At 34.1% G+C, this 21,188-nt stretch overlaps 2 protein-coding genes across 3 annotated transcripts; one reads left to right on the top strand and one right to left on the bottom strand.

Annotated features, from left to right (window-relative positions):
* Positions 1-9,952: 9,952 nt before the first annotated feature.
* Positions 9,953-11,945, bottom strand: LOC102581154 (auxin-induced in root cultures protein 12). Of its 2 annotated transcripts, none has more exons than XM_015315230.1 (2): positions 11,616-11,945; positions 9,953-10,708 (listed from the first exon to the last, which is right to left on the bottom strand). In XM_015315230.1, the coding sequence occupies exons 1-2, from the start codon at positions 11,759-11,761 to the stop codon at positions 10,120-10,122; spliced, it is 735 nt and encodes a 244-aa protein (XP_015170716.1). In that variant the 5' UTR covers positions 11,762-11,945; the 3' UTR covers positions 9,953-10,119. The 2 variants fall into 2 exon arrangements, with proteins under 2 accessions (XP_015170716.1, XP_006361324.1); XM_006361262.2 differs by having other exon boundaries at positions 9,953-10,735; positions 11,643-11,936.
* A 4,033-nt stretch (positions 11,946-15,978) lies between these two features.
* On the top strand, positions 15,979-16,509 carry LOC107063389 (uncharacterized mitochondrial protein AtMg00810-like). The gene has a single exon (XM_015315218.1). The coding sequence runs from the start codon at positions 15,979-15,981 to the stop codon at positions 16,507-16,509; it is 531 nt and encodes a 176-aa protein (XP_015170704.1).
* Positions 16,510-21,188: the final 4,679 nt, after the last annotated feature.

The following is a 21,188-nucleotide window of genomic DNA, read 5'->3' as shown; positions in this document are numbered from 1 at the left end:
GAGCATTTTTCTAACTCCTCTTTTTATAAAAGTCATTCCTTCACTTTGATATTCATCATCTTCTTCTTCGACTTTAGTTATTCCAGCAGTAAAGGCGACAATTTTCTTTTTTTTCATCTTTATTGTATCTGTTAATATGATTATGCTCGTATGCCATCAAGTTTCCACGAAGTTCATCATAGATCATTTTTTGCAGATCTCCATCTTCAAGAATAGCAGCTTTAGTTTACCAAGCCTTGGGAAGACTTCTGATGAGTTTCCTAACTTGTAATCCGTTAGAGTATACCATTCCCAGAGATTTGAGTTCGCAAATAATTTTGTTGAACCTTGAGAACATGTCTTCCACATTCTCATTTTCTGCCATTTTGAATAACTCATATTCGTTGACTAGTGAACTGATCCGAGCTTCTTTAACTTTATTGGTTCCTTCATACGTTACTTCAAGTTTGTCCCACATTTCTTTTGCAGTTTCGCATGTTAAGATTTTTTCATATTCTGCTCCGCTGACTGCACAATACAACAAACTTATAGCTCTAGCGTTAGTCTAAATTACCTCTTGTTATTCCTTTGTAACATCAAAGGATTATGGATCGAAAGGTTTGTTAGTATCATCTTTTCCAGTGAGTACGGGAATAGTATTTGGATCCTTCTTTATTACAATCCATGCATGTACATCATTTGAAGTCACGAAGATTCTGAACCTATCTTTCCAGTGAGAGTAGTGTTAACCATTGAAGTAGGGTGGGCGGTTTGAGAAATGTCCGTCTTGAAGTAGAGCTCCGGGAATTTGATAGTTTTCCATGGATCTTTGCTCACGTGTGGTCAAACACTTTTTATCTGTGAGACCTGCTTCGATACCAATTGAAAGTCAAAAAGGGGCGGTGAATTAAAATTCCTTTAGTCGATTTCCTGTATTGGTGAGTCGACTTACCTGCAAGTTAGTAACACAAGTATAAAGTGATAGTAAGTACAGTAAGTGAACGACTCAAAGAGTATTATACTAGTTCAAAACACCGGTGTGATACCTACTTCCAGTCCCCTTGGTTTTCAAGGGTTTTCTTAAGAGCATGAAGAGAACTTGGGCAGTAAAAAGTATGTCGACTATAAATCTTGTCTGATATGCAAATTAGAACTTCTACTTTGACACAACCTCTACTTGTATAACCTACACTGAGATTCTTCTTTCTCTTTTCTTTTTTAGTTGTATACTCACGAGAATACAATGCTTTTATGAAAAACAACAGAAGACAATAGTACAAGTTCAAGTGAAGTACGTACTTCACAACTAAGGCTTAAGAGAGGTTTATATAGTTTTGGAGGACTGCTCTTTTATAGAAACCCAAGGGTGTTTAAATCAAGGATCTTTGATTGAGTCCTTGATTTATTTTGATTGATTTGCTGAGTCATATCCATATCATATATGTGCATGAGCAAATCGATTTCTTCCTTAGTTTTATGATCTCCTTGTGATGTTGAATATTGGCTGATCTAGTTGATCTTCAGAATATATTCTTTCTTGATTGAAGAACCGATTGTCTCTTTCCTTCTTCAAGTGTTGCATTGCTTGACTTGAGTTTCTTTGCCTTTTGTGCGTTGCTTCATGAATCATGGCTAGGATTTTGGCTATCTTGATTTGATTATGTGCTTCTTCCTTTTTTGTATTACTTCACAGATTGCCATGTGATATGTGTGATTTCCTTCCTTTTTTATTTCCTTGATTTCCTGCAAGTAGATCATATATTTGTTAATTGTCATTTATCAAAATCAGGATCCTATGAGGCTAACACAAAGGACTAGCCAAATATGGAGACTTTATGTTTTTCTTTGAGAAAAAGGAAAATCTATTTATGGTAAGAAATTCAGGGCAATTAATACCCAACAAATCTCCCAATAACATGATGTATGTTGGTTATAAGAAATTCCCCAGTTTATGCACATTTTTACGATATTCTCTTAATTTTATATGGTTCATTTTATGTATATGACTATGCAAGGCTACTGAGTTAGACTCAACTATATATATGTGCTTTTGAAAGAAGATTATCTTTTAATGATAGTTATTCTCCAGCTGTTTTTCCTTCAGTTCTTTCGCTATGTATAGGATCTTGGAAAACTTGTCTCCCTTTCCTTGTATATTTCATTTGATATGATTATGCTAGTGTCCCTTACCTACTCAGTACATTCCATGTACGGGCCGCATAATTTTTCTCTGTGTTGCATTCTTTTATGTTGTAGATTCCGGCGCATGTTCTTAAACTTGTGGCTAGTTAGGTTGCAACACTTCCAGTCGGCATTTGGTGAGTTCTCCTCATTTGGAGACTCTATGGATTTAGTTTATTAGTCTTTCTTTTATTTTGTCTTTAATTTTGAGGTAGTTGGGGTCCATGTCCTGGCAAACTTATTCTTTCATCCAAAATAGTAGAGGCTATTTTAGACAATAGTATTTACTACCTGGGTTATCTTTTTGTCATTCGAATGTATATGTTTCAGCTTCCGCTTTAGTTTTCATATGATATGCTTTGATATGTTATGCCAAAAATTAATTTGGGTCACTCGTGGTTTGGAGTACCATGTTTCAATTAGGGTGTAGACTCGGATCGTGACAGAATTCTAAAAAACCTTGTGCATGTTCATTCCAAAGGACTTACTCATGTACATCATTCCTACTTGATGAACAAGCTCGGCATGAAGAATAATTCATAACACCTAGCTTGAGGGAGGGTATTGAGGAATCAACCAGTTTTACAGTTTTGCCTTAGCTGTAATATGTTATATAGTTAGTTAGACTTGATTTAGTAGCAGTTAGTCTAGCTTAAATCGGCTAATTATTCTGTTATAGATGATTAGCTTAGAAACTTAATCAATAAATAGGACTAGATATTTTTAAGGAATACGTACATAGCCGGTTATTCAATACAAAAATTAATTGCCTTATGTAAATTGGCAATCCAATGCAACTACTTTGTGCCTTTTGTAATCCATGGTTAATATCCTATGCCAAGATTTTCTTATGCTTATTTAATTAGTTGTATAAGGGGGATTACAAAGGAATGAATTGTTAGCTCCCATTTAGCCATAGAGTTTAAAGTTGAATGTGCAACTAGGCTAGCGTTTTATCATTTATTTTAGAACAAAATTTGAAAATTTATTTTCAATTATCTATTTCGCCATGAAATTTTATCACTCTTTGAAAATCCTATCTTCAAATATTTTCAAGTTTCCAAGACTAGTTTTGGAACTTAATTCCACACACAAAATTTCAAGTAAAATGCATGTCAAAATACAACTTCAATTTACAAAAATTCAAATTTCAAGTTAAAAAAAAATAGACAAACATTTTTAAGTTGTGATTTTTGGAACTTGAATTAGTGTTTAGACATATATTTTACTTGAAAAAAAAATTAAAAGTTTTGTGAGTGAAAGTAAAATTTCTCCTAAAGATAATTTGAGGCTGCTTTTGAAAATTTTAAAAAATTAGAGATTAGATTTCAAAAATCTTATCAAATTTGATGATGAAACACTAACTAAATTACAAGAATCCAGTAAATAATTACAGCATCTCCAATTATTTGGCCTCCGGAGAGTACGCCAAATAAAAGGTTTAATAGGGTTTTGGAAAAGGAATTCAAGCAAATGTTACATCAATGTAATAACAAATACTACGATTTAAGAGTAATCATAGTCTTGATAATTGATATTGATTGAGAAAGACATAATTCAGTCTTGTGCTTCTTCTTCTTTTTCGTTCCTCCTTTTTATATGGCATTTTAACTTCATTTGTTTATATTCAAACTCATCGGTTGCCCTTTAAACTTGACACAAAGTTTCATTTAAACATTTCAACTAGGCAATTTCACTGTGTCATTTTAACATCTCCCAGTTAAGATGTCTAAGTGAAATTACTTCATACCAACTTAGGAGGCACCGATGAATTTGGCATTTGTTTATTCTTTCATGGGGTGACCTCATTTTTTCAAAATGAACAAAAACGCTGATCATATAAAAAGATCAAAGATTCAAGTCATTATAAGCAGTTGCGGAGTCAAAACTTTTTACTAAAGAGTTCAAAATCTAATGAAGTAGACACACGAATTAGCTGAAGAAGGTTTAAATAGCTATCGTATAAATAAAATAATTTTTCGTGAAAAGGGATTCAGATGAATCTCTGAGGACACACGCCCCTTGATTATAAGTATATGAAGGTACTGCTTCCTCTTTTAAGGAAATGAATTGTTATTTTATTCTGCATGTCATGATGATGCTAGGATGACCAAATTAATATAAATGGGTCCTTATAACCCACTTTGTGTCCAAACTTTGCTATCCCAATGTACCATTAGTCACCAAAAGTAATGATTCTTTGTCGCTTAATTGGGACCATTTTCATATAAATTAATAAATTACGTTTGAACAATGCCATATTTATGTTAAAAAATTATTTAATATTAAATTTATGATCTATATTAATTTAATACATATTTTATGTGTAATTAAGTTGAGTTACCAAAGCAAAATCCTTATGCTGTGATCCTTGTGTTTAGTAAACAAGCTAACTTTAATTAACAGTTCATTGATGTTAAACGAGGCTTACCTACTAAAGTGGTAGCAGAAAATACAAATCAAGACCTATAACCCAAGATTGATAATTAACTAAAATATTCATTTAAGGAAGATGAAGTCTTCAAAGAGAAGCAAAATTAGTTAGGAGAACTTATTTAAATTAATAAATGTTATTTCAATTTTAACTTAATTATAAATCCAGAAGAACACCCTACACCCCGATTTATATTTCTCTAAGGATGACTCCAGAGTCTAAATACATAACAAAAATCTAGTTGGTAATTTATTCTAGAGTATTAATTAATAGTTCCAAAAAGTCATATCAAGTTTTTTCACAAGCTCAATGTCCCAATTCACAATGCTTTACTTAATGTTGGGAAACAATGGTAAAAATATAATAATAAAATTACTTATTGGTAAAATAATGCTACTAAAAATTAAATAAATGTGACTACGATAATATCTTAAGTAGTAGATGAATAATACTTGAATCATGCTATACAATATCCTTAAAAGAAATTATTTTAGCAGTGTGAAATATTTTCTAAAAATTAACTAACTCTTCTCTAATTAAGAGGATACATAAATCTAACAAAATTAATTAATACAGTATAGAAAGGAGAAATTTAAAACAGTGAAGGAAGAGGGAGAACATGAGGGGAGAGAGAGCAAGAAATGATTATTGAGTGTTGTTTTGCTGATGTTTTCTGTCACGATTCATATTATCAGATCATGCGAAGAGGTAGGCTCGGGTTCCTGGTATAGGTATAAGAAAGCCAGTAGAGCTAAATAGTTTTCACGTCGACGAGTAAAAAGGGATTGCCTGGGATCCGCATTTCCACCACGATTTTCTCCAAACGAGAAGCTTCTTTGAAGGCTAGAAGCATCCTCAGGTCATTGAGGATGGTCAAAGCAATGGAGTTTTCCGAGGGGAGCAGAGAATTTCACTCCTTGATTAGGCGGTTAGAGCCTTGATTATGAATAAGCCGTGAATATGAATAGTCAGGGGCGAGGTTACGAGCTGGCAGAATATCTACTCGATTTCAATTTGATAGGTAAACTTTTACCACCTATGATTACATAATAAGTAAATAATCAATACTTTGTTGTAAATAATGAAATGTGGATGCCATGTAGCAAATCCACACTTCAGGACTTTAAGGAATTTAAGCATGACTTTAAGGGATTTAATGATGACTTTAAGAGATTTCCTTCATGACTTTGAAGCATTAGAGATATACTTACTTTCTATATATACTTATCTTATATGTAAACACACATGCATTGAAAGATTGGAAGAAAAACATTACTACTCTTTCTCTCCATTTCTTTGTTATTTAATTTCTAATACTTTATTTTATAACATGTTATCAGCACGAAGTCTCTTATAAGATAAATAAAAAATTTCATCTTCAATTGGATCCAAGATGAGTAATGGAGATATGTGCCTTCTAGATAGTGCTACAACTCACACTATATTAAGAGAAAAGAAATATTGGCCATACTTCCACAAAACCCTTCCTATGGGTCGTGAAAGTTTCTACGGTTCGTAGGGCCTAGTCGTAGAACTAGAAACCATTCCAAAATCTCATTAAGTCTCAACAACTTCTACGGGCACTTTCTATGATCCTTCTTGCTCACTCGTGGACCATCTTCAAAAACTTGACATTTTCTAAAACTCATCCAGCTCCTATGACAGCCTTCTTATGGCCCGTAGAACTTTCTGCGGTCCGTAGGTGAACTCATAGAAACTGCTTTAGTGCATTTTTATGCAACTTTTCTTTCCAACTCAACCTTAATTTCTGAGGTGTTACATTCCGTGAGTTAGGAGTTTGTCCTAGCCATGTAGTATAAGGTTAGAAGTTTATGTCAGACATTAGATGTTTCCGCTTATAAGTTATACTTTGTTTTTTTGGTATCAATGAATATTGAATGAGAATATTATCTTGTTTTCTTTCAATTTTTATTATTGCTTATGTCAAGTGGCTTGTTTAGGGTCTCTTGGGACTCTATTTGCCATGTCACATCTAGATTGTAGCTTGGATCGTGACACAGAGTTAATGTTAGGTTGAATGTTTGGAGACAGACTCTAAAGTTCAAAGGGTTCAGGTTGAGCAGGATCATAATAGAATATTTAGAGTGCAAATTTAGTGTTGCGTTTGATGAAGCATACGCGGAAGTAAGATTTTCCACAAGACTATTCCCAAGAGAGAAAAGTTTAAGTATCTTGGGTTTGTACTCAAGGGTAGTAGTGACATCAATGATGATATCACACATCGTACTGGGGTGACATCGATAAAATGGAGTCTTGCCTCTAGAGTCTTGTGTGTTAATAAGGTACCACCTAAAATTAAAGGTAAATTCTAAATGGTGTTTTGACCGCCCTTGTTCTATCGAGTGAAGGGTTGACTAGTCAAGAACTCACATGTTCATAAGATGCATGTTTCGAAGATGAGGATGTTGAGATGGATGTGTGGGCATACTAGGAGTGACGAGATTATAAATGAGGCTATTCGGGTGAAGGTTGGAATGGCCTTTGTGGCAGAGAAGATTAGGGAAGCAAGATTGAGATGGTTTGGGCATGTGTAGAGGAGGTGTGTTGACGCCCTAGTGAGGAGGTGAGAGTGCCTGATTATAGGGAGCACGTGGAGAGGTCAAATTAGGCCAAAAAAGTAATGGGGAGAGGTGATTAGACAGAACTTGATGTAGCTTCATATTATTGAGGACATAACTCTACATAGGAAGGGGTGGAGTTCGTGTATTATGGTAGAAGGTTAGTAGGCATGGGTATTGTCTTGTCGTGCATAGGCTTAGGCTTATTAGTGTATGTCATTGTACTAGTCGTGCCCTTGTAGTTCTTGTAATATGTTATTTATTGTACATGTTTTGATTATCACACTATTTTGTTATTATTATTGTTTCTTTCTTGTAGACTTTACATTGCTCGTCTTATTAAAGGTTATACTTTTTTCATTGTTTTCTTCTTCTTTTACTTGGATTTAATGCACTTGAATCGAGTGTCTTTCGAAAATAGACCTTCTATCTCCATGAGATTGTGGTAAGGTCTGCGTACACTCTACCCTCCTTAGTCCACATTTAGTGGGATTGTACTGGATATGTTACTGTTGTTTTAAGTCAATAAAGAGTTAAATCTCAATAAATAATGTTAAGGGAAAATTGTATAAAATAGCAAACTATTAATTCAAATTAAATGCTATAACCACATTTTCATTTAATTGTAACCCGTAGCAAACGATTGCCATTCACCTCTCTCCCCAACTAATCTCGCTCGCCTCTCTCACTTTATACAAACACAAATGTATAAATTGTGTTTGTGCTTGTATAAAGCGAGAGAAAATTATATATACAAATACCTATACACTTATAATTATGCAAAGTGAGAGGTAAAATTGTATCTTCCCCTACCAGTTCTCTTTTGGCTTTTTCTCTTTCTCGCTTTATACAAACACAAATTATACAAATTACAATATATATTTTTTGTTGTATAAAACGAGAGAGAGATTTGATATTATACAAATGTTTCATTTCGATTCAATTGTATACAAATTTAAATTTTATGCAGATATACAAACACAATCATTGATACATATACATAGCAGTTACATATATACAATTGATTTGAGAGGCTGCCAGCGATTTATACAAATGAAAGGCTGCCAGCAATTTATACAAATCTGATGTTCCATAGCAAACATAAAGTTTGTTATGGAGCGCAATTATACAAACTATAGTTATGACATACAAATATGATTTTTATATTTGCTAAACCTAAAATTTACTCAATGTTAACTACAAAGTCATATTATGTTGTATTTAAGTCCTATACAAAGATTATACAATGTGGAATACTTGTAAGCACATGCATAGAAGTGCAAAATTACCGTTGCTTGACTACCGGATAGTACGTGAAGAAAACGTTAATGCCACATGATTCAATAGTCTATAATTGAAAAGCAAACAGTCTCTATGACTTAAATTTATAACAAGTCGTTATAGTCAATTATAAGAAAAAAAGTTGTCAGTCTTCTTCTTTTTTCCATTTACCTCTATCATTGATAGAAAGAAAAAAAAAGTTGTCACTAATTGTAGAATTGAAGATGAACAAAATAACGTTCTCTTGTGGCTTGTGTCATCAATGTAAATCAAGAATAGTGAGCAAGACATAATAGGGTCTTGTGATATTTCATTTTTGCTTTTTTCCATAAAAGAAGCATTGTATTATCACTTTTCTGTCTCCTCTTTTGGTGGAAAGATCAACTTTGAGATGCCTCTTTCTTTCTTTAATTTAAATTAAAGAAAAAGAAGATGTCAATACATAATGAATTATTTACTTCATCAACAACTAATATTATAAACACCATTAATATAGTAGTAAAGTAGACGATTGAGTAGGTAGGATCTAGTAATTAATTCCACAGCACACCTATCTTACATCTCGAAACAAGATCTGTACCCAACCGATAATATTATTCTGATAAAATGTTAATTACATTTATATAAAATCAATGAATAGAAATATGAAGGGCATTTTCACTTAATCATAACTAGATAACACACTTAAAAATGAGTAAATGAGGCCTTATATGTTAATCTTTGTCCTTTTCCATAGTTATAGGTCATCTTCTTTGCGTTTGCAATTCGAAAAAGGAAAGTAAAGAAAATCTAATAGTTCTACCAGAAAAATAAGAGAAAAAAACAACAACATACTCAGTGTAATTTCACAAGTAAAGTCTGAAAAATAGTGTTTACATATATCATTTCCTTGTGAAGATAGAAAGATGTTTCCAATAGACTATAGCTTAATTAAGGCATAAAAAAACAAATATGCAAAGCAATTTTAATAACAAAGAAGTGAAGTTGAATAATTGATCCAAATGTAGCATTAGTTAATGTTAAAGTTTCTACTAGAAAGAATAACTGAAATAGAAAGCCCAAATGAAATGAAAGGTATGTACTGCCGTTTGAATTAACTTTTTTTTTTAGTAGCGTTTGACTTTTAAACATTTTTTTTAGTGTTGGTAGTATTTGAAAAAGTTAAAAAGTATTTTTTTTAAGCACTTACTTTTAGATAATAAAAAATTAAGTTAAAAGTTTATTTATGATTTTTAACTTTTAAATCTATAAGTTACTTTTTATAAGTCAATTCAAATGTTAATCATCCCCTCCGCCTGGATCCGTAGCTGAAATCAAATTATGTCCAACACACGCCTATCAGCAGCACTTCTACCTCTAAACTTAATGTCCAGTGTCAGAAAATCCATTCTTGATACACATGAAAAAAATGCTTTCATAATTTTAAAAGATATTATTAAACCATTAGACATAAAATTAAGGAAAAACCAGATAAGTTTCCTTCTTTGTAAGCAAATTATAACAAAGAAATGAGTTTCTGAACACATTAGATAAAGAAGAACATTATTACAAAATGTATATAATCAAACATAAATCTGGACTACCACTAATTAAACAGTCGTTATTACATCGACGAAACTGAAGATCGAGGAAGAAAAAAGGGCAAAAACTTGAACGACATCTAAATTAAAGCTGCAAAAGCCCAACTCCAAAGAATAACAAAAAGGCAAAAAGAGTAGTTTCAGTGTTCAAAATCCTTGAAGATCCTCCAGTTTCATTTCCACTTTGTCCACTACTAGCAGAAGAAGAAGTAGCATTTGTTTTCTTATCCCCATCACCACCACCAGCACCGGAAGTAGCCAAATCTAAAATCCCTTTAGATTTCAAATTATCAGGTTCAAACTTATGTATCCGGGGCATTCCATCAGTCACCGCCGATCCCACTTGCCATACCTGATTCACCGTCTTCGTATTCGCCGGCAACTGTAGCGTAGCAAAGATTTTCATCACCCCATCAGCTGACTCTGCTTTTGAATCCAAAACATTGTACATAAGCTTAGACTCTGCAATTGATTTGTAAGATGTAAGATTGTAAGTCTTAACAGTCATAACCCCTTTGGAATCTTTGAATGCGATAAATGATTGTGTTCCAACCATAGTTGGTGCAACCGGGTTAATTCCCCAAGCAACCCAGCCATCAGGGGAAGCTGGAGATGCGAGGAAAGCGACAGAGAGAGTCGATTTGGCTGGATCAAATGTCCAATGAAGGAAAGATTTGAGAGAAGGTAGATCAGTGCAATTGGTGAAACGAGTGTTGGCTGAGAAAGTTTGAGAGGAACATGTGAGAGATGTGGAAGGGGAGATGTGGAAGAGAAGAACAAGTAAAGAGGTGAAGAAAAGGTTAATAAAATGAGATGCCATTTTTGAGGAGGTAACTCTAGGTGTGTTGAAAGAAGAGTGTTAAGAGGATATTTTGGGATATTGGGGGATTTTATAGGAAATTTGGGGATCCAGTTGGGAGCGTTGAAGCCATTAGCTGCTACACCACATGATAGGATGGAAGGGAATACGAAGGACACAAGTGGATATGCCACCAACATGTACAATTCCAAATTGTTTAATTTTGGTCTTAACTTTCCACGATTTAATTAATTTCTGCATCTACATTATGAACAACATCTCAAATTAAACAACATCATGTGACTAAATTCCTCGTTAAGGAACGGAATCTTATAAGAGCAAATGCACATTCCCCTTTTCTTTTTGTATTCTTGTATTTAGTAGTATTGCGCCATTTTTTTTCTTTTTTACCTCTGTATGGAAGCATCTACCTTTTTGCTCGGCTTCCTCAATGACTCAAATCCGTAATTTTAAGATTGGAGAGGGAAATATTTAACAACCTCTCCTCTATTTATTACTCCTATTTTTTTTCCTACTCGTTCAATTATTTTTTCTCCATGATGTAGGAAGGAAAAGTGTTATCCACTAATAGGGTTTGTTTGGAAAGCCACCAAGTAATTAGAATTGGTGTAATTACTAGGGTAGTAATTAGCAGCCTAGTAATTACCCAATCTAATAATTACACTGACTTGTTTGGTTGCCACAGTGTAATTACATTGTAATTACACATGTCATGTTTGAATGTCGCAGTGTAATTACACATGTTGTGTTTAAGGAAAGATTTGAGAGAAGGTAGATCAGTGCAATTGGTGAAACGAGTGTTGGCTGAGAAAGTTTGAGAGGAACATGTGAGAGATGTGGAAGGGGAGATGTGGAAGAGAAGAACAAGTAAAGAGGTGAAGAAAAGGTTAATAAAATGAGATGCCATTTTTGAGGAGGTAACTCTAGGTGTGTTGAAAGAAGAGTGTTAAGAGGATATTTTGGGATATTGGGGGATTTTATAGGAAATTTGGGGATCCAGTTGGGAGCGTTGAAGCCATTAGCTGCTACACCACATGATAGGATGGAAGGGAATACGAAGGACACAAGTGGATATGCCACCAACATGTACAATTCCAAATTGTTTAATTTTGGTCTTAACTTTCCACGATTTAATTAATTTCTGCATCTACATTATGAACAACATCTCAAATTAAACAACATCATGTGACTAAATTCCTCGTTAAGGAACGGAATCTTATAAGAGCAAATGCACATTCCCCTTTTCTTTTTGTATTCTTGTATTTAGTAGTATTGCGCCATTTTTTTTCTTTTTTACCTCTGTATGGAAGCATCTACCTTTTTGCTCGGCTTCCTCAATGACTCAAATCCGTAATTTTAAGATTGGAGAGGGAAATATTTAACAACCTCTCCTCTATTTATTACTCCTATTTTTTTTCCTACTCGTTCAATTATTTTTTCTCCATGATGTAGGAAGGAAAAGTGTTATCCACTAATAGGGTTTGTTTGGAAAGCCACCAAGTAATTAGAATTGGTGTAATTACTAGGGTAGTAATTAGCAGCCTAGTAATTACCCAATCTAATAATTACACTGACTTGTTTGGTTGCCACAGTGTAATTACATTGTAATTACACATGTCATGTTTGAATGTCGCAGTGTAATTACACATGTTGTGTTTAGATGCACAATTGCAATCATAAAATTATATTAAATTTAAAAATAAAAATTAATTATTTAAAATTTATACAAGACAAATAAGAAACTATATAAATGATATTAAATTAAATATTTAAGATATATTATTTTTTGAAAATATATTAATTAATAAACATATGTTCTTAACATATCGCAAATTTCAACATAGCATACATAAATATGATTTTATTTTTTTTTAAAAAAACGTAAGTCTATAACCTTACTTAACAATAAATTCTATTTTAATTTAAAAATTAGAATACTAATAAAATTATACTAATGAGAAAATAAGCATGACATAAAGAAATAGATAATACGAAAAAATTGCATAGAATAACATGAACTAAGGTTGAGAACGAGAAGAAAATGAAATATAATAATATAAAATAAAAAATAAACTTTTAGAAATTTTTAGAATAATAACAAAAAAAACTTAAAATAATAGAAGTAAAAAAACTAAAACAAAAAAATAAAAAATAGAAATTAAAAATAAAATAAAAAGTAATCAGCTGGTAATTACATGATGTAATTACCAGCAATTCACAACATCTGCCTGTGAATTATATTGGAGAGTGTAATTATCCCCTACCAATTACACCAATTACCTGTCCAACCAAACATGACAGACAATGTAATCACACTCAATTATACCAAATTCAATTACCAGGTGTCCTTCCAAATAGGCCCTATAAGTTTTTTTATTGTCAAAGCGCCAACCCAAAAATGCTAGTAAGTGATAGAGATATCACATTCATCTCATCATATATTTTAGTTATTGAAATTTGTTGGTAAAGGAGATTTCAAGATTAAAAATTCAATAATCCTTATTTGGGGGGTCTGCCAATTAAATGTCAGATATCGCACATGCGATTTCTTTTACAGCAATTGTGGTTATCGCAAAAGTGGACATTGCACCAGACAAAAAAAAAGGCCAAAACTTGGTATGGGTTACGCTCCCGGACCTCTCCTTGCAATTTTTTTAGTGGAATGTCTGTGTAGAATTCTGGACCCTAATGGCTATTATTTAACCATGGACAAAGCCACATTTATAAAAAGCAAACCAACTATAGCTAAATTTAGGGTAGAACTGGACTTAGCCAAACTCAAAATAAGGGTGGTCGTAGTTAAGATTAGAAATGCAGAAGGCTGTTTACAAAGGTTTACTCAAATGGTAGAATATGAAGACCTACCAGAATTTTACAGTCATTGCATGATGAAGGGACACTCAAATAAAAAATGCAGAGTTGTAGTACAGAGAAACCAAACACGTAAAGCTACAAGTGAAAAAGGAGGAAATAATGGGAGGAAGGGGAGCCAAGGACAGACATAAAACGACAGACAACAACCAACAAAGACACCTGAAGTTCTCGCATCCAGTCGCTAAGTAACAAATTCTGAAATAGGTAAAATCCCAAAATGATGATGTAACACCTCGAATTTGGAAAAGAAGGGGAAAAATTGGGTTGTAGGTTGTGTCTACGGTTCCAATCTACGGACCGTTAAAAGCTTCTATGGTTTGTAGATGGCAACCGTAGGAAGAGGAAAAAAAAATTTCTAAAAATTTGTCCCAGTACCCTTTTTGCAGTTCACCAGAACGGTCTGATATTCCTTGTACAAGTCGTAGATAGGTCTCGTAAGAGAGTCCCAGACTTAGTGAAATTTTGAGGATTGAAATTGGTTTCTATGATTGGTATCTACGGACCGTAGGAAGACCTACGAGCCATAGATAGGCTCCGTCAAAAGTTGGTCAAAATATATGTTTTTGAACTTTTCTATGGTTGACCATTACGGTCTATAGTAGGCCCAAACAGTACAAGGGCTCTGCCAGTTATTTTAAGGGGTTTTGGGTCTTTTCCTTAATCGTTTTAAGAAAAAATGATGTCGTTTTTCCTTCTACACTAAGTCCTATATAAATGCTTAAACCCCAAATTACCCACTTCCAATTCATCCTCCTAAATTCCCTAAAACTCATCAAAGTCATCCTCTCAAATTCTCTCAATGCTAAGGAAAAAGAAGAAGAGTTAGGGTTTCATTCAAGTTTCCAATCCTCCATTCTTCTTGGGATTTTTGGCATGTACCCCATTAAGGTACATGGGTATTCATATCACGCCCCGAGCCTACACCCTGGACGTGGCTGGCACTCGAGAACCATTGCTCTTCTCTTAGCGGAAGACTTACTCAACATTAGATAAACTTAAATATAACGTTTTAACTCAAAACTCTCAAATACTTAATTTCGAACATTTAAAAATATTCAAACTGGCCACAAGGGAAACTCAAGTCTAGAACATTAACATTAGAAAATGAAATAAACTTCTCAACTGCTACTGTCTATAAAGCCTCTAATACTATGAGGGATGTCGGGACAAGACCCCTAATCATCCGAACAAAACTGAAATAATAAATAAGGGATCCCCTGAAAGCAAGGAGGCTCACCAAACAACTCTGGAACTACAAGTGGTATCAACGAAGCGCCTGTTGATGACCATGATCTCTTGTATCTACACATGAAACGATGCAGGCCAAATGGCATCAGTACATTGAATGTACGAGCATGTATGGGGAATACTGAACATAACATGAAATCTTGAAATTGGAAAGAAGGAAACATACTCACCTCGACTCTACTCAACTCAACCTCAACTCATAGATACTCAACTCAATGCAGTATAAAATAATAATAAAAGTGCAGTTTATATAAAGCATTTAAAACAGTAGATAACAAATCAATGTATTTAAAAATATAATAATAACTCAGTTTGCATCTAAAGATACAAAATAACTCTGTTTGGGAGATTCTCTAACCGACAACCACCACTATGAGCTATGTGATGATACATCGTCTCATCCAAGCTGTCAGAACTATCCTATACATTGTCGGGGTATAGAACTCCTCAACTAAGTGGATCCCCTAAGCTATGCTTAAAAAGCAATAAGAAATTATCTAAAAAGTATGACCCTTTCTACCCACGTTGGCTACATGGTTTATGAGGACTTTGAGTTATCTGAACTCGTCCCCATATCGGTACTCAATACTACTCCCAAAATATAACTTAGCTCATATGTTTAAAAACATTTCCTCATTCTCAACTTTGAGATTATTACTCAAAAGATTTGTCTTAAAAGAGATGGTACTCAAAACTCCTCATGAACTCCTTTGAAAATCGGTGTTTTTCCTCATTTTAAATGTAAAAACATTTACTCTTGGGAATACTTAATTCTCATATATTCATTTTGAAAAATGAAACTCAACTCTCCTTATCCTCAAACTCAAGTACTCAAGTCTTAAAACAAGTTTTAAAAAATTTGTAAAAGACTCCTCAAATGGACTCGAAAGAACTCTCAAGAGACTAAACTTTTGCTTCAAACCAGATTCAAGAAAAAGGATCTAGGGGAGCTTAGATATTTTTTTTGGAATATAATTTGTCTGGAACAAAGATGGTATTGTGATGCATCAGAGAAAGTACTCATTGGAACTCATTTCAGATTTAGGGTTTTCTGGTTCACAACCTTGTGGATTTCCTATTGAACTGAATCATAAGCTCACATCAGTGGAATTTGATGAGCATGTTGGATCAAGTATTGATTTGCTTCTTAAAGATCCATGTGAATACCAGAGGTTGGTTGGAAGGTTGTTGTATTTGATAGTTACAAGACCTGATATTTCCTTTGCATTGCAAAGTCTTAGCCAATATATGCACCAGCCAAAGCAATCCCACATGAAGGAAGCTATAAGAGTAGTCAAATATGTCAAACAGTCTCCTGGTCTTGGGATTTTTCTTTCAGCCTCAGCATCTCCAAAATTACAGGCCTTTTGTGATGCTGATTGGGCCTCATGCCTTAATACTAGAAGGTCTGTTACTGGTTATTTGGTGAAGTTTGGTGACTCTCTTATATCTTGGAAAGACAAGAAACAACCTACCATCTCCAGAAGCTTAGTAGAAGCAAAGTATAGAGGCATAGAAGAGATTGTTTATTGAACTGGCATTACTCTAGCACTTCATGTCCCTATGCATTGTGATAGCAAGTCAGTTGTACAAATTGCAGCTAACCCTGAATTTCATGAACATACGAAGCACATTGACATAGACTGTCATTTCATCTGTGAAAAGATCTTGCAAGGTCATATTGAGACTATTGTTTTGTCTACTACTGAGCAAGCTGATATTTTGACTAAGGGTGTTACCACAATTCAACATTCCTACTTTGTGTCCAAGCTAAGGATGATGAATTTGTTTATAGCCCCTAGCTTGCAGGGGTGTTAAAGAATTATCTAAATGTGTTGATGTGGCTTAATTCCAATATGCAGTGCAGTGTGGTACACTAAGTGAAAACTGCGTATTAGTTGTACATGATCAGTTAGATATTTAGTTAGTTAGTGAGCTGTCAGAGTTAGTTACAACACTTATTATAAGTAGATTACATTTTATCGGATATTTCTAAAACATTCATTGATCATCAGATGTATTGTGTAACTGCTCTCTCAATCGAGACTTCTTCTTCTCTTTCTCAATAAACTTTCTCCTTCAATTTCTTCTTTTGTAACTTGATTGATGTGATTTCAATGGAAATCAAATGCAATAGCTGTATCTAGATAAAGTTTTCAAAAATTGAAGTGAATATGGTGAATGTTCGCATGGGTCCTTGAAATTGTGTGTATTCTTTTTAGTGGTAAATTATCATATAAATGGGTTTAGAATTTAAATGGTAGGATTGCTAGCAGTTTGGTTCAAATTTAAAGGGGTAAGGATTGCTGGCAGTTTGGTTCATGGCTGTCACCACTGGTTTTGTAGCCAGTGGCTTCAAATTTAATTATTATTATTTTGTTATCACATTATGATTTAAGTTTTGATATATTAAGATATGTAATTAAATATTAAGTGTATTATATTATATAAATATAATTAAATTTATGATATTTTGAGGAATTGAGACTTAACCATAGGCTTAAAATTTAGAAATATGAGACTTGACATATTCATTGGCATCAAAATTAGTAACTTAATTATAATTTCGTGCTCTACGATTTATGGGTGATATAGTTTTACTAAAATTTCTATTTATCCTTATGAACCTAGATTCATATTTAGGGGTTCGGGATGGAGGTATAACAATATAGGTGTTATAAATTCGTTTACTTATGAATAATGCATATGTGAAAGATGGTAAACGTCTTGAAGCTTTACAAAAGGGAAAGACAAAATCTTGAGGATTTGTGGCACATGTTCGACATTCGAGGTATGTTAAGTCTTTTAGACTTCGTTAAAGGACGTTTTTCTAATTAAAGATAAAAATAGAATAGACAATGGGTAAGGACGAAAGATGGGGGTCTCGTACCAATGGTGTGACGGGTATTGGTAGGAGTACCGGTATTATAAAAGGAAAGTTTATTACTATAGAATAACGGATTGTAATCTGAGAATGCCAAAGCATATGGGCATTAGCTGATGTATTATTGACTTGATTTCTGTTGTGTGATTGTGTTCTTTATTGAACCCGTATATTTGTGATAGTTGAGGTGATTATATATCATACCGATATTTGATTGATTGAGATGCATCATCATCCCCTTTTATTGAAAGTATATTGTGCACATGAATTGACATGAGATTGAGTATAAGTTGGGCACGTGGAGATCGTCTGTACTGAGGATTGTGAGATTTAATTATTATAGGTTGGGCACGTGGAGATCGTATGTGCTGGGAATTGTTTCATTTTATGATAGTATATTTAGATCGTCCATACAGACACATAGAGATTGTCATTTTCGGTATATGGACCTAGTGAATCCCCCATGGTCATGAACTCTCGATGTATTTCCGAGAAGTATCATGTATATACGGTTGAGAGAGTACTTGGAATTTGAGGCATATCATTTCATTGTGTTGCATTGCGTTGCATCTCATTACATATTTCATTCTTGCTTGATTATGTGTGTCATTGGTGTTGGACATTACATGTAACACCCCGACTTTTTAAAACATCTAAATTAACTCGTACCTTCGTGGAAAGAAAAAGAGCGTGAGTAATAAATTAAGAATGATGTGGTATGTCATATTTTAAGTGTTCAAGGGTTGTATCTCAATTTTTGAAGTTGGGTAAGTTGCAAAATAAAAGTTGGCGAAAGTTTTCGTAAGTTCCTTTTTAAAGATTTCTCTAAAATTTAGGTCAAATGTCTCGGAGGTTTTCTCCCAATCTATAAAGATTTATGGGGCCCACGACCTATCAAATCTAAGATCTACGAGTCTAGTTTCCAATGCATCAAACCGTTTGTTCATACAACTTCAGAATAGAGAGATGTTCGCATTTTTGCAAGACTGTGCAAGAAGGCACGTGAGGTGGGGCCCTAGGTCGGTGGAACTTTCTATATATCTTCTTCTTCGAATTTTTCTTCATTTTTTTTAGTTAAGAACCTAAAAACTTAGAAAACTCATTTCTAGGATCAACCAAATTATATATTTTCGCAACTTAAGTCCTTGACAAAAGTTGTTCTATGCATTGAGCTCGTCATCATGGTATAATTTGTTTTATCGATTTCGTATCATAACATAATTTGGTGTTGTGATAGCAAGGGTTTGGACATATTTTAAGGTTTTGAGGTGTATTACGAACTTAATATCAAGGTAAAACCCTTCTTTCATCGATTCTAGCTTTGATAAGCCGCAAAAAGCAATTTGCGATGGAAATACATATCTTTTATCAAATTATCGTGGAATCTTCTATTCTTGTGTGTTGATTATGGTCCTGCCTTGTTGTAGTATCAAGCGGGGTTGTAAGTAAAAGTTGTTAGGCCACATGAATTCAGCGAAAAAGGTATGTTAAGGCTAATCCTTTCTTACGGCATGTTTCCTTAAAGCTTAAGAGCAATGTAATTGGGTTGTTATCGTTGTTATACTTGTAGCCACTATTGTTGATTGTTCGTTGCTCGAGTGGATATAATCCTCCCTTGTCGGGATTCTTATTCAGTTAGTAGCATCTCTATGTAGAACACGAATTAGAGGTTATTCGAATAGGTTGCTTATAGCTAAATTGCTCGCTTTTAGCCTATTAGATTGTTGTTGTTTCCCTTGGGGCTATTGTCGTTAGCTGCAGGAATGTGATCTATGCCTAGAAGGGCTATGTTCTGCCTACGAGGCTATATTGATGCCTAGAAGGTATATGAGTTTCCGACGAGGCTATATTGATGCCTAAAAGGGCTATGAGTTGCCTACGGGGCTATATTGACGCCTAAGAAGGCTATGTGCTGATACGCTCAAATTACACCTCCCTAAAGAAGTATAAGCGATCGTTATCAAGTAAAGAACCCAACTTGTAGGTTGGGGTCGATCCCACGAGGAAAATGGTTTAGATTTTACTTTAACCAACAATTATATTCAATTAGTCAAAGTACTTCCAGAAACAAGTAATTAAAAGGGGGGAATTTTGTGAAACAAATTGTAAGAATTCAGTAAGTAATCAGTAAAGAAAAGTCAATTTCGGTTGTTATCAAGATGAGAAAATTAACTAGGGTATACGTGTTCACCACAAGCTCATAACTCGGTAATCCTTGTAATAGCAATCCTTTCCTAGTGTATTACATGCAAAGTGATAAGTTAGGTATCTCTAAATCCATGGTCCGGCATCAAGAGAATTTCACCCCGCACCTTGGTCCGGCTACGTGTGTATAACTTACTAACCCTTACCTTTACCTCATATTAGACAATCATAATCGATGTTTGGCTTACTTATTACTTCGCACCAATCAAGACTAGCCTATTAGATAGTATCACACTAAATCTATGTTGATAATTCTTTTCTTGTTGATTACCTTCTTGGTCCGGCAAGTAGCAACAAGGCGAGTTCTAATGCGTGCACTCGTTAAAAAGACTTTTGAACGAAAGAATTATCAATGCATGCAAAACACTATTCAAGAATTGCTTATTTACTATTCATACTTTGTTAATCGCTCATGGATCCCACAACCCTAGTTGTGAAGTTTAGTTACCCATAATAGCAAGAACGCAATTCATAGTGTTAGATGAAGAAATTATGAACTTACGTAAAGAGAATAACAAACCTAGAAATTCAACTTGAATTGCAAAGCCAAAATCTTTGCCTTGGGAATTTGGTCGGAAACCCCCCGTCTGATCATTTACAGCAAAAGCATCCTCTTCATAGTAACACTCTTCAACTGGTGGTGGAGTTCTAGTTAAGTAATTCACAGTATTTACCTTTTCTGTTCCTCCGCTCACATGCTTCAATACCAACCCCAACTCGGTCCTCATCTGGGCCATCTCCTCACGAATATCATCTGCAGAATTGTTATTTGTATTATGAAATGTGTTTCTCCCAGTATCTGACCTCCTAGTGCTCCATGCTTTATTGTTGCGAGAGATCCTCTCCAGTTTTTCAGCAATCTGTGCATATGTACAATCACCATATGAACCTCCGGCAATAGTGTCAAGTACTGCTTTATTGTTATCATCATGTCCTCGATAGAAATATTCCTTCAGCAACTCATCATCAATACGGTGATTTGGGACACTTCTAACAAAGGCAGTGAATCTGTCCCACGAGCTACTCACGGACTCTCCAGGTAATGCCACAAAATTGTTGACCCTATCTTTGTGATTGAGCTTCTTGGACACCGGATAGTACTTTGCTTTGAACACCTCAGCCA

The sequence above is a fragment of the Solanum tuberosum genome, unplaced genomic scaffold, assembly GCF_000226075.1.
Source record: "Solanum tuberosum cultivar DM 1-3 516 R44 unplaced genomic scaffold, SolTub_3.0 scf00326, whole genome shotgun sequence".
Classification (NCBI taxonomy): Eukaryota; Viridiplantae; Streptophyta; class Magnoliopsida; order Solanales; family Solanaceae; genus Solanum; species Solanum tuberosum.
This window is presented reverse-complemented; position numbering and strand designations above follow the sequence as displayed.

Bases quoted from the DNA above. Each gene is read 5' to 3' on its own strand.
- LOC102581154 (XM_015315230.1), bottom strand. From the start codon at position 11,761: ATGGCATCTCATTTTATTAACCTTTTCTTCACCTCTTTACTTGTTCTT. The intron at 10,709-11,615 runs ATCTTTCCTTAA...ACCTTCTCTCAA, and splicing joins ACTGATCTACCTTCTCTCAA to ATCTTTCCTTCATTGGACAT.
- LOC107063389 (XM_015315218.1), top strand. From the start codon at position 15,979: ATGCATCAGAGAAAGTACTCATTGGAACTCATTTCAGATTTAGGGTTT.